Source organism: Anomaloglossus baeobatrachus, chromosome 2, assembly GCF_048569485.1.
Source record: "Anomaloglossus baeobatrachus isolate aAnoBae1 chromosome 2, aAnoBae1.hap1, whole genome shotgun sequence".
NCBI lineage: Eukaryota > Metazoa > Chordata > Amphibia > Anura > Aromobatidae > Anomaloglossus > Anomaloglossus baeobatrachus.
In genome coordinates, this window is record NC_134354.1 from 521,790,157 (window position 1) to 521,804,876 (window position 14,720).

Below are 14,720 nucleotides of genomic sequence, written 5' to 3' on the forward strand. Positions count from 1 at the left end.
TAGCATTAGGCACCTCCATGTAGTACACAGCCCCTATATAGCATAGTGCAGACCCTGATAGCATTAAGCACCTCCATGTAGTACACAGCACCTATATCATTTAATGCACCTCCATGGTCGTCTGGCCACCACGATTACATAAATACATTTCCTCGTTCCCCCACTGCTCCGGTCTCCTCGGCGCGGCCGTCCACTGCTGTCGTTCTGACCTCTCAGCAGGCGCGCAGTAATGACGTCACCGTGCTCCGCTGTTGAGCTGTCAGAAGCTCAGAACGCCGACAGTGTCAGACACAGCAGGGAGAATGATAACAGAGGGAGCGTGCCGCTCCATCTCTCATCGTTGCTTTCAATTGTATCGGCAACTGCGATGCCAATACAATTGAAAGTGCGATCCTTGGTGGGGGTGGGGCTGGTGGCAGCGTGGGTACCGGGCCCCCCTGCCACTGCGAGTGGGCCTCCCCGGCAGCCTGGGGCCCCGGCATTTGACCGGGTTTGCCAGGTGCTGCTGCTGGGCCTGGCCAAAATGATTGTAGAACTGACAGAATGACAAGTTATAATGAAAAATAAATGTGTAATGCATACAAACCAGACACCCTTATTTAGTTTTCCCTCTGCATATCCTTATGGTTACTCTCAGTGACTCACTATACATATGTATATTAATTTTAATTCTTGACATTTTTAATTGGTGATTGGTAAATGGTATATTTATGACAGTAGATATTGATGCTCTATAACTGTATATTTATTACATGTAGTGATGGGCGAATAGTAACTGTTTGTGTTCGGATTATTCGTAACGAATCCCACAGTAATATTTCGGTATTTTTCACAAATAATGAACATAATGCAAGTCAACGGGGAACCCGAGCATTTTTCTTGTGTTGAACACTGGAATAGTACTCGGTATTTGGTAAGTATTATCCCAACACGAATGGTTAGTATTCGTCCATCTCTAATTACATGTCTTTCATCAAGTAAAGATTCCGGCACTGAAGTGAAGGATGATAAGGAAATATTTTAGGAGTCATGGTGTACACATTTTATCACAAGTGATTAGAGAAAGCAATTTCTCTGTTCCATTAGGTCATTTATCAACAATGTAAAACAATCAAGTGAAGAGACAAGCAAGAGCCGAAAAAACACGTCCCCGTAATGTATGCTTAGTGTCACCAATCTACACCCACCAGACTAATATAGCATCACATGAGAGATCCGGGGACTTGTTGACCTTGGAGACCTCATATAAAAGGTAGAACTCATCTGGCACAGGACACTGAATCAATCACTTGACAGGGTATGTAATAATCATTAGACTTACTTGAAATGGCTTACTAATAATGCATAGGATATACTTCAGTGGAATATAGTCAATATCATAAAAATTATTTTGTTTTATTTTTGCAGTGGCTGATTTTGTAAATCACATCAAGCTGTCAAGATGATGGACATGTCAGATTTCGGGGAGGCAGCTCCCTTCCTGAGGAAGAGTGAGAAGGAGCTAATGAAGCAGCAGACTGTGGCTTTTGACGGCAAGTACAACATTTCATAGAAATATTTTGTACAATTTTAGGATTTACAGTAAGGGTAGAGCTATTTTTTTATTCCATTAATGGATCAATTTCATGAGTCACTGCTTTTTTTTGTTTGTTTTACTGTTCTCAAAATTGTATTAAGGCTTGTTTTTTCTTTTGTTATTTGGGGGGGGTGGTATGTCATTTTTTAAATAAAAAGAGACTTAAAACACAGTGTCAAAAATGTGATAAAAGCACATGTAAAAAAATCACAGCCAAAAACGCTATGAAAAACGCAGCAATTTACTTAATAGGTGCAGAAAATCTTCAACATCAAAAACTCATTGTGGGAACATAGCCTTTGGGACAAAAAGATTGACCGTATGCACCATGCTCAATGTATTTTCAATTTATGCTAAATTAAGAATCTGCACTTTTTTTGGTAATGGCAAGTACTAGATATACCGCAGATTAATGGCCTAAAACATTCCTACTAAGAATTAAGTAACGTATAGCAAGATGCATTAAGTCTGTCATGCCACTGTAATAAACTTTGTCCTATTTTCAGACTGTCTAAATATTAAGCATGATTAGTAAATTGGAGACATTGCTTTAAGGTTTTTTTTATTATTTTTTTTCTTTATACTTTTCTCATGTTTTATTGTAGATCCCTCAGAGTTCTTAAAATAGATATATTGATTTTATTTACATTTTCCTTTCACCTTGCATTTTCACTGGTGACTAGAGCTGCTATAGAAGCCATTAGAGTATCATCATGATTATGTTTATGAAAGTAAAAATTTGGCCAAATTGGCGCATCCTGGTTGTTAATTAATCAGCATTTGTCTTTTGCCTTCCCTAACCTTTCGGTGCATTGTGGTGGGTCTGTAGGTGGGGTCTTCAGCTCTACTTCAGACCCTCTGCTGCTTCTTGTGTCTGTAACATTCTCCTGTTTTCAATTTCATGTTGACGGCAATTGCAGAGATTGATCTTCCAGCTGGCTTCAGGGCAATCTCACCGGTGGAAGCGCATGAGCAGACTGACCTCCCAGCGGTCTTCAGTAAAATGTTGGCAACATAAATATTGAGATCTCAGCTCATTATCGAGCTGAGATCTAAATCTGCGCATGCGCCCCCACCGGTACCATTTTCTTGAAGACTAGGAAGAGATCAATCTTTGCAAGCACCGCCCAGGGCTTGCAAGTCAACAAAGCAAAAGATAAAAATATGTATAACATAAACATTAAATTTAAACCATAGTATTGTTGTTTTACAAAGCTCCCACCTTGCACAATAGATAGCTGCTGGCCGAATGAACAGATGAATTTTCAGCCCACAGCTGTCTATCCCAAGTCACCCATACACAGTGACTAATACAGTGTGTCCACCCATAGCCTGTCCACCGCCATTAACTTGAGAGCGGCGGCAGCTATAGGCATAGAAGTGGTATCTAGGTATAGTAAAGTAGCCATGCGCTATCTATGCAATGAAACCACCTATAGCGCCACCTGGTGGAAAACAACGAATTAGCATTTTTATCTCGAAAACGGAACGAGATAGAGAAAAAAAGTGAAATAAAATAATTGTAGGGCATCATCAATTCAATACGAATCGACACCTTGCATACAGAAATGCTATGATATGAAATCCATGACCCTCCAAAACATTGAATGCTGGTCACGCATATGGCGCTCATTTTACTTTGATGCTCAAAGTGGCCACCGTCAGCTGCAGTGCACATCTGAACTCTGGAAAGCATACTGTATCTTGCTGCAAGTTGTGCAATATGGTAGGTGACACGTTTGCACAAGCATTTGTAATACGCCGTCGTAGGTCCTGCAATGTTGGTGGAGGGGTCGCAAACACCTGCTGTTTGATGTGACTTCACAGAAAGAAGTCCAATGGGGACAGGTCAGGTGATCGTTGAGGCCACTCCACGCAGCCACCATACCCAATGACTTGTAGGAAGGTCTCTATGAGGTATCGCTTCACGTCTGCAGCCTTGTGAGTTTTACACGTACTAATCATAGCATTTCTGTATGCAAGGTGTCGATTCGTGTTGAATTGCAATTCCATTTTTTTCTCCATCTCGTTCCGTTTTCAAGATAAAAATGCTAACTCTGTTGTTTTCCACCAGGTGGTGCTATAGGCGGTTTCATTGTGCAGCGCATGGATACTTTACTATACCTAGACACCACTTCTATGCCTATAGCTGCGGCGGTTCTCAAGTTAATGGCGGTGGACAGGATATGGGTGGACACACTGTATATCCCAAAGTATAGAAGGATCAGTCATGTAAATTCCAATATACTGGATCCTTCTTTTCCCCTAACCTGTCTGGGGACAGTAGGTAGACTGTCATACGTATTACAGTATCGGATGACCCTGCCAATTTGGGCTTAGTATAATGTGTATGGGGGCTTTAGTAATAGTTTCACCAGCCCTTTTAGCAATCTAATAAGCAGAAATAATTAAAAATATATACTTTTATCCTCTCTTCTGGTTTTTTTTTAGCTGCAATGAGAAACAGGACACCTGTCCTGCAGGTGTACAATTGTCAGTGCATCTGCAATTGTTTTGTAGCATTAAGACATAAAGTATAATAAACCCTGAAAATTAATGTTGAAGGCAGGTAAAGCAGTACAGCTTAAAAATAAAGTGCTGTGTCACAGGCTGGATATAATAATAATAATAATAAAAGAAAAGTAATTAAATATATAGTAACTATATAATTGACATATTTATTGTAACAGGAAAAAAGAAATGCTGGATACCTGATGACAAGGAAGCCTATCTGGAGGCTGAGATCAAAGAGACGGGTGCAGGAAAAGTCACTGTTGAACTGGCAGATGGAAAGGTGAAATATACCATATTGAACTTAGTACACTCAATAGAATGAGATATATCAACTTAATGGACACACAGAAAGGACTTCACTTGTTTGGTCTGCAAGGGAATCTGTAAACAGGATTTTGCTAGACGATCTGAGAGCATAGACCCTGATTCCAGCAATGAGCTGTGTGCTGGGGTTTTTATAAAAACATTGTTTTATGTGCTGCAGCGCCACCAGTTCTCTGAATTCTGAGCTCTTTAAAACCCCAACCACCCCAGTGATTGGCAGATTTCTGAGTACACTATGCATAGACAGGAAGCTGCCAATCAGCGATAGGGAAATACAATGCTCATGAATATGGAGGACTACAAGGCAGCAGATTTACTAGTCCTCTAGTCATAATCTCCTGCTTATAAAATAGTGATTTTATTAAAATTACAGCAATTGCACAGTTTCTGTCCATGAATTTTGCTGCTCTCAAATCATAGGTCTATAGTGTTTAGGTTTGAAGATAGACATAAGAAATAAGTAAACATACACAGGATGAAATAAGCATTAATAAGTCAGAACAAATTATTTACTTTATATATGCATTTAGCTATATAATTTATATATCTTTGTGCATGTATATGTTTTAGATACAACAATTTTGTAAGACAATACATTTCTAAAGTTGTATTGAGATAAAGTTCTCACCAGATGTCCGTAACAAAACATGCAACCCATACAGACAAAGAAATCAAACGATAGATGTCCATAAAATAAGTAATGTGTAATAATGAGAAATGACACAGGGAAAAAGTATTGAACACATGAAGAAAGAGGTGAAAAAAGTAATGAAAAGTCCTGAATCCAGCTGAAATCTATCAATAATTACAAATCAATCCTATCACTTATTGAAAAATAATAGCTGATTCAACTGATGGGCTATAAAAAGGCAAGGTGCCACACAAGAAACATCTCATGATGGGGATAACCAGTTAGCTGCCTCAAGACCTTCGCAACTTTATGGTTGCAAAACACACTGATGGCATCGGTTACAGAAGGATTTCTAAACTACTAAAGGTTCCAGTGAGTACTGTCGGAGCCATAATCCAGGAGTGAAAAGAACATTTCACCACAAACTGGTCACAATCAGGTGCTTCCTGTGGGATTTCAGACAGAAAAGTGAAAACAATTATCAGCAGAGTTGTCCAAGAGACAAGGACCACCTGTGGAGATCTACAAAAAAACCTGGCATTAGCAAGTACAATTATTTAAAAAAAAAAAAACAAACAATAAGTAATGGCCTCCACTTCCACATCCATGCAAAACTCCATTGCTGAACAAAAAGCATGTTCAAGCGCTTCTAAAGTTTGCTGAACAACATTTAGACAAACATGTGAAGTACTGGGAGAATATAGTTTGTTCATATAAGACCAAATTTGAACTCCTAGGATGCCATAACACACCATGTTTGGAGACTAAAAGGCACAGCATTTCACCACAAAACACCATACCAACAGTGAAGTTTGGAGGTGGGAGCATCATGGTGTGAGGCTGTTTTTCACTATACAGCACTGGCAAACGTAATATAATTAAAGGAAGTATGAATGGAGAAATGTTTATCAGATATCCCTGATAAAAATGTGCTGCTATTTACCAGGATGATGAAAATGAAATGAGGGAGAACATTTCAGCAAGACAATGATACCAAACACACAGCCAAGGAAACTCTCAGTTAGTTTCAGAAAAAGAAAATAAAGCTGCTAGAATGGACCAGTCAATCACCTGAACTGAATCCAATAGAATATTTGGGGAAGTAAAGCTTAGAGTTCATAAAAGGATCCAATGGAAACTTCAGGATTTGAAGAGTGTTTGTGTGGAAGAATGGACCAAAATCACACCTGAGCAATGCACTATTTTCTCCATACAGGAGGCGTCCTGAATCTGTCATCATCACCAGCAAAGGATTTTGTATGAAGTACAAATAAATTTCAGTAAGCGTGTTCAGTACTTTTCACCTGTGTCATTTTTCATTATTGTTGTGTTTTTATCCTGAGGAAGAAGTTGGATGACTTCGAAACGTGTAGTTTAATAAACCACATTATTTTAATTCTTGTGTGTCCTGGATCCTTCACGTGGAAGTCCATCAGAGCAACCACATATCTTTCTACTACAGATATTGACTAATTTTTTCACCATTGAATCTGCAGCAGATGGATGTATTCAAGCTCCTAAATCCTTGTGTAAGACACAACCCCACCAGATAAGCAAGCACTCACTTAAAATATACTGGTTGCTATCAATTAAGACCTTATTGTATTTATTTTTTTTGCTCCCTATCTCTGGGTAATGTCTCAATATTACACATAATTTAATCTATGGACATCAATGGTTTGATTTGTCTGTGTGGATTAGATGGGTTGTTACCAACATCTGGTGAGAAATTCATGCAAATAGCACCTGTAGAAATATATTTACTTAAAAAAGTGGTGAGGAGTTCAATACTCATTTTGCCCATTGTACGTCCATCTATAGGCTAACATATTTATCCAGAAGAAAGCAAAACAAAAAAAAGGCAGTTACAAATTGCCTCATATTACAGGGCAGTTTCCTTTCTGCCTCCACACTAGTGCCCTATCACAGAATCTCATGGACATAACCTGTAATATTATACTTTTCAAGAATGGCATGCAGGCCCTCCTTGAGCTTTTTAGGGAATTAACCATTACAACATAATCTTTTTATCACAATTCTGTGCAAATATTTTTGAAGACGTGCATGACACTTCTAATAATGATTATAACAACCCCTCCATATATACCTGTAAGGTTATAGATAAAGAGATTCATACAAAAATAGTTAAAATATATATTTATTCAATACTTATTTAAAAAAAATATTAATACAATTAAACAGAGAGAACTCCAAAAGGGAACACCCAAAATGCCAAGAAAAATGGATCAGAGCAAATTCATTTAAGGTTTACATAACAATAAAGTTAGGATATAATAATAATAATAATATTTATTCATTTATATAGCGCTATTAATTGTACAGCGCTTTACATACAATGGCAACACTGTCCCTATTGGGGCTCACAATCTAGGGTCCCTAGGAGTATGTTTTTGGAGTGTGGGAGGAAACCGGAGTACCCAGAGAAAACCCACGCAAACACGGGGAGAACGTACAAACTCCTTGCAGATGGTGTCCTTGGTGGGATTTGAACCCAGGAGTGCATATGGTGCATATACTAGGTAGCCTGAATATATCAAAACCAAATGAAGATGGTAAAATACCAAGCAATTATGTATTGCAATTTTAAACAATTTTTAAATAAATGCTACTACAATGTATTTATCAAAGGTAAGCACTAAAAAAAAATCTCATTCACATATCCTGTTCTTTACACTTAAATATAGAATGCACTTAATTATCAGTAATTTCCCCTAATCACATGTTTACCTATAGATGAAAGCTGCCTACCGTGCATATCACATATCCTATTACAAGATTTCTTATATTTTAAGTATTTTTGCATGAATCTCTTTATCCATAACCTTATGGGTATATATGGAGGGGTCATTACAACATCATGTAGCAGAGTTCTATAATCTCACTGCTCTTACAGTAAAGAATCCCTGTGTGTCTATAGGTAGCAAAAACCTTGTGACAGAGTCCCTTTAAAGGGAACCTGTCACCACTTTTTTGGCCTATAAGCTGCGGCCACCACCACTGGGCTCTTATATACAGCATTCTAACATGCTGTATATAAGAGACCAGGCCGGGGGTATAACATAAAAAACACTTTATAATACTTACCTAACGGTCGGGCGGTGGGCCTAATGGGCATCTCCGTTGTACGGTTCCTGGTGCCGCATCTTTTGGCCATCTTTAATGTCTTCTCTAGCCGCAGTGCATGACGGGTCCGACGTCATACACACTCGCCGGTAATCAGGTCCTGAGCAGGGAAGATCAAAGTATTGTAGTGCACCTGCGCAGGACCGGCGAGTGTGTATGACGTAGCCTCGTCATGCACACAGGCTTCAGAAAGAGGACGAAGATGGCCGAAAGGGGAGGCCCCCGCACCAGAGAATGGAGAGGCCCATTAGGCCCACCGCGCGATCGTTAGGTAAGTATTATAAAGTGTTTTTTATGCTATACTTCCGTCATGGGCTCTTATATACAGCATGTTAGAATGCTGTATAAAAGAGCCTGGTGGTGGTGGCCGCAGCTTATAGGCCAAAAAAGTGGTGACAGGTTCCTTTTAACGCCTACTGTGAGTCTTCACTAACCAAAAATTTCCGGGGAAATGAATGCAAAAATACGGGGGAAATTAACCTAGGATCAGAATTTTCATGTGTAGCATATATAGCAATAACATTAAAAGCACCGTTCTTCAAGGATAATTTTGCAAATTGATATATTGGTTTATCCTTTTTAGTCGGTTATTGTAAAGGAAGGAGATGTTCAGCAGATGAATCCTCCAAAGTTTGACATGATTGAAGACATGGCCATGTTAACACATTTGAATGAAGCGTCCGTGCTGTTTAATCTGCGGAAACGCTACGCTAACTGGATGATCTATGTAAGCTAAATCATTGGTATATACTGTATACTGTATTGTTGGTCACTCACTTTTCAACTAATTAAACATTTTACATTTTCTGCATTTAAATATAAATTCTTCAAATGATCTTCATTTGAAATTTTACATTTTACCATACAATGTGCAATACAGGGTAATATTGTGGTACCGTGTTAGCCAGAAAAATCAATTGAAATACTATGTCCCAAGAATGACAAAAGTATTTTAGGAGTGATACCTTTATAGGCTAACCAGAAAAATTATATTAGCAAGCTTTCAGAGCACAAAGGTTCCTTCTTCAGGCAAATTACAAATGAATTACTGAGACCGAATCACAACATTTAAATGAATGTTACAACAGGACATGGGAAAGATGATGCCTCCTAAAGATAAGCCAAGGAAATCAAATTAAGTTTTTTCTTAGAAATGTAGATGAGTTGCAAGTGGTCTGTTCAGATCACTTCTGAGGTTCTTTTGCTGGAGGTGTGAAGTGTGTCCATGTAGTGAGTCATAAAACCAGGTGTTAAATTGAGTTAAAATGACCTTTCAGTATTAGTATTTTTAAGTCTCTCATACTGTGTCCCGGTCTGGAGAAATGTTTTCCCACAGGCGTGTCCAGTTCATTTTTTTTTGTGTGCCTGTGTAGATTCATCCTTGTTTGTAGTTTTTGTTTAGTTTTCCCAATATATGTTCCCCCCAGGGCACCTTGTGCACTGTATCATGTATACCACATTGGAGGATGTACATGAAAAGAGGTCCATGATTTGTGTTGGCTATGTGAACCATATTTGTTGGTAAAATGTGGGTACAGGTCTTGCATTTCTTACCATTACAGGGGAATGTGCCCTTCTCTGAAGGTGATGAGAGGACACTTCTAACAAGGAGATTCCTTAAGTTAGGGGGCTGTTTGTAGGAGAGAAGTGGTAATTCTGGGAATATTACTTTCAGTCTGTGGTCCCTGTGGAATATGGGTTGAAGATCAGCACCAAATTTCCTTAGGATGCTCATGTGGGGATTATATGTGACCACAAGCGGTACCCTATTGTTATCCTCCCTCTGTTTGTAATCCAGGAGGCTGCTTCTTGGGATCCTTGTAGCTCTGTGGATCTGTTCATCTATTACCAGTGGATGGTATCCTTGTTGTAGGAATGTATTTCTCAGGGATAGCAGATGTAGTTTCTGTCCTCACTGTCTGAGCAGATCCGGATGTACCTCAGAGCCTGACTGTAGATGATGGATTTTTTTATGTGTCTTGGATGAAAGCTGTTCCATCTCAGATATGACGGACGTCCTGAAGGTTTATGATAAACTGACGTTTGTATGGTATTGTCTTTGATGTATATGGTTGTATCCAGAAAATTTATTTGGGACTTTGAGAAGTTGAGGGTGAGTTTGATTGTTGGGTGGAATTTGTTGAAGTTGTTGTGGAAGGTTATCAGATCATCTTTTGAGCCTGTCCAGATTATTATCAGATCATCAATGTAGCGGATGTATGCTAGAGGTTTAATAGCACAAGATTCCAAGAATTCCAACTCTAGTTTATCCATAAACAGGTTAGCATATTGTAGTGACATTTTGCTTCCCATAGCGCTGCCCATACACTGTTGGTATATATTATCGCCAAAGGAGAAATAGTTGTGGTGGAGCACAAACCTGATGAATTGCAGAGCTGGTTCCGTGGCCAGATTGTTTTTTTGGAGGAAATATTTGCATGCAGCAATTCCATCTTCGTGTTGGATATTAGAGTAAAATTACTCTACATCTATGGTGGCTAATATTGTATCCTCTGGAAGTGGACCCAAGGCTGACAATTTGCAGAGAATGTCTGTGGTATCCTGGATGTAACTAGGTGTGCTTCTCACCAGGGGTTTCAGAATGTTCTCCACCCAGCCTGAGATATTCTCAGTTAATGTCCCAATACCAGAAATTATGGGTCTCCCTGGATTACCTTCTTTATGTATTTTGGGTAACATGTAGAAGGTACCTGTTTGGGGATTGTCTAGTATTAGATCCAGTAGAGAGGATGACATAGAGCCAAACTCATTGATGATATCTGTTAGTTCCTTTGTGTATTTTTTGGTGGGATCTTCCTGGAGCGGAGTGTAGTATTTTTTTATCCAAGAGTTGTCTGTGTGCTTCCTGTGTGCTTCCTGGATGTAGTCTGTCATATTCATAATTACTACAGCTCCTCCTTTGTCTGCTGGTTTACCATATTAACTAATGTCCGTTCTTCTGACAAGTAATATTAATGTATCTACTACCATACCATAATGATCACCATTGATGTACAGTATATTACAAAAGTAAGTACACCCAAACACACATTTTTAAAAATATTTTATTATATCTTTTCATGGGACAACACTGACGATATGACACTTTGATACAATGTAAAGTAGTCAGTGTACAGTGTACAGCTTGTACAGTTAGGTCCAGAAATATTTGGACAGTGACACAATTTTCGCGAGTTGGGCTCTGCATGCCACCACATTTGATTTGAAATGAAACCTCTACAACAGAATTCAAGTGCAGATTGTAACGTTTAATTTGAAGGTTTGAACAAAAATATCTGATAGAAATTGTAGGAATTGTACACATTTCTTTACAAACACTCCACATTTTAGGAGGTCAAAAGTAATTGGACAAATAAACCAAACGCAAACAAAATATTTTTATTTTCAATATTTTGTTGCGAATCCTTTGGAGGCAATCACTGCCTTAAGTCTGGAACCCATGGACATCACCAAACGCTGGGTTTCCTCCTTCTTAATGCTTTGCCAGGCCTTTACAGCCGCAGCCTTCAGGTCTTGCTTGTTTGTGGGTTTTTCCGTCTTAAGTCTGGATTTGAGCAAGTGAAATGCATGCTCAATTGGGTTAAGATCTGGTGATTGACTTGGCCATTGCAGAATGTTCCACTTTTTTGCACTCATGAACTCCTGGGTAGCTTTGGCTGTATGCTTGGGGTCATTGTCCATCTGTACTATGAAGCGCCGTCCGAAAAACTTTGCGGCATTTGGCTGAATCTGGGCTGAAAGTATATCCCGGTACACTTCAGAATTCATCAGGCTACTCTTGTCTGCTGTTATGTCATCAATAAACACAAGTGACCCAGTGCCATTGAAAGCCATGCATGCCCATGCCATCACGTTGCCTCCACCATGTTTTACAGAGGATGTGGTGTGCCTTGGATCATGTGCCGTTCCCTTTCTTCTCCAAACTTTTTTCTTCCCATCATTCTGGTACAGGTTGATCTTTGTCTCATCTGTCCATAGAATACTTTTCCAGAACTGAGCTGGCTTCATGAGGTGTTTTTCAGCAAATTTAACTCTGGCCTGTCTATTTTTGGAATTGATGAATAGTTTGCATCTAGATGTGAACCCTTTGTATTTACTTTCATGGAGTCTTCTCTTTACTGTTGACTTAGAGACAGATACACCTACTTCACTGAGAGTGTTCTGGACTTCAGTTGATGTTGTGAATGGATTCTTCTTCACCAAAGAAAGTATGCGGCGATCATCCACCACTGTTGTCATCCGTGGACGCCCAGGCCTTTTTGAGTTCCCAAGCTCACCAGTCAATTCCTTTTTTCTCAGAATGTACCCGACTGTTGATTTTGCTACTCCTAGCATGTCTGCTATCTCTCTGATGGTTTTTTTCTTTTTTTTCAGCCTCAGGATGTTCTGCTTCACCTCAATTGAGAGTTCCTTAGACCGCATGTTGTCTGGTCACAGCAACAGCTTCCAAATGCAAAACCACACACCTGTAATCAACCCCAGACCTTTTAACTACTTCATTGATTACAGGTTAACGAGGGAGACGCCTTCAGAGTTAATTGCAGCCCTTAGAGTCCCTTGTCCAATTACTTTTGGTCCCTTTAAAAAGAGGAGGCTATGCATTACAGAGCTATGATTCCTAAACCCTTTCTCCGATTTGGATGTGAAAACTCTCATATTGCAGCTGGGAGTGTGCACTTTCAGCCCATATTATATATATAATTGTATTTCTGAACATGTTTTTGTAAACAGCTAAAATAACAAAACTTGTGTCACTGTCCAAATATTTCTGGCCCTGACTGTATAACATTGTAAATTTGCTGTGCCCTCTAAATAGCTCAACATACAGCCTAAATGTCTAAACTGCTGGCAACAAAAGTGAGTACACCCTTAAGGAAAAATGGCCAATTAGCCATTTTTCCTCCCCAGTGTCATTTGACTAATTAGTGTTACAGGGTCTCAGGTGTGAATGGGGAGCAGGTGTGTTACATTTGGTGTTATCAGTCACACACTCTTTCATACTTGTCATTGCAAGTTCAACATGGCACCTCATGGCAAAAAATTCTCTATCTGAAAAAAAGAATTGTTGCTCTACAGAAAGATGGCGTACGCTATAAGAAGATTGTCAACAGCCTGAAATTGAGCTGCAGCATGGTGTCCAAGACCATACAGCAATTTAGCAAGACAGGTTCCTCTTAGAACAGGCCTCACTGTGGTCGACCAAAGGGGTTGAATGCACATGCTCAGTGTCATATCTAGAGGTTGTCTTTTAAAAATAGATGTATGAGTGCTGCCAGCATTGCTGCAGAGGTTAAAGGGGTGGGGGGTCAGCCTGTCAGTGCTCAGAATATACTGTATCAAATTGGTCTGCTTGGCTGTCTTCCCAAAAGGAAGCCTTTTCTAAAGATAATGTAGAAGATAGCCTGCAATCAATATGCTGAAGACAAGCAGACTAAGGACATGGTTACTGGAAATATGTCCTGTGGTCTGATGAGACCAAGATAAACTTATTTGGTTCAGATGGTATCAAGTGTGTGTGATCACTCGGGAACACTATAAATTTGGAACCGTTACTGCACTGCTGGAGATACGACACACATTCAGGAGAAGTAAAATATAAAGTTGTTTATTTCAACGCGTTTCGAAGTGTAACCCCACTTCTTCATCAGGAAATCCACCAGTATCGTATCTCCAGCAGCGCAGTAACGGTTCCACATTTACAGTGTTCCGAGTTATCTTTGGCTTCTTCAGCACGTGGACTCTGCAACAGCTGGTTACAGGCCTTACTTCTGGTTGTGTGATTCACAACCCAAAAAGGTGAGTACATTTCCATATTATTTTTATTCCTTGTTACTGGGTAAGACCTTATTGCGCTCTTTTCCCTCCAGCTTTTTACACAAGTGTGTGAGGTGGCAACCAGGTGAGGAGTATAAAGACAACTGTATCTTGCTTACAGTCAAGCATGTTGGTGGGAGTGTCATGGTTTGGGGCTGCATGAGTGCTGCCGGCTGTGGAGAGCTACAGTTCATTGAGGGAACCATGAATGGCAACATGTACTGTGACATACTGAAGCAGAGCATTGTCCCCTCCCTTTGGAAAGTGGGTCACAGGGAAGTATTCCAACATAATAATGACCTCAAACACACTTCCAAGACGAACACTACCTTTGCTACATAAACTGAGGGTAAAGATGTTGGACTGGCCAAACATATCTCTAGACCTAAACCCTATTGACTCTTTATAGGGCATCTTCAAACGGACGGTGGAAGAGCTAAAGGTCTCTAACATCCACTAGCTCCGTGATGTCGTCATAGAGGAGTTGAAGAGGATTCCAGTGGCTTCTCTGACGCTCTAGTGAACTTCATGCCCAAGAAAGTAAAGGCAGTGCTTGAAAATAATCATGACCACACAAAATATTGACACTTTGGGCCCAATTTGGCCATCTTCACTTAGGGGTATACTCATTTTTGTTACCAGCAGTTTAGACATTAATGGCTGTTGAGTTATTTAGAGGACACACCAAATTTACAC

General features: G+C 39.6%; 1 protein-coding gene across 1 annotated transcript in view; it reads left to right on the forward strand.

Moving 5' to 3' along the window:
* Window positions 1–1,441: 1,441 nt before the first annotated feature.
* MYH15 (myosin heavy chain 15) overlaps window positions 1,442–14,720 on the forward strand; it is a 102,524-nt gene continuing 89,245 nt past the window's right edge. Inside the window, exons 1-3 of the mRNA XM_075336574.1 lie at window positions 1,442–1,532; window positions 4,267–4,370; window positions 8,773–8,916. Of these exons, the coding sequence (XP_075192689.1) occupies window positions 1,442–1,532; window positions 4,267–4,370; window positions 8,773–8,916 (339 nt within the window). The remainder of the gene's footprint in view (window positions 1,533–4,266; window positions 4,371–8,772; window positions 8,917–14,720) is intronic.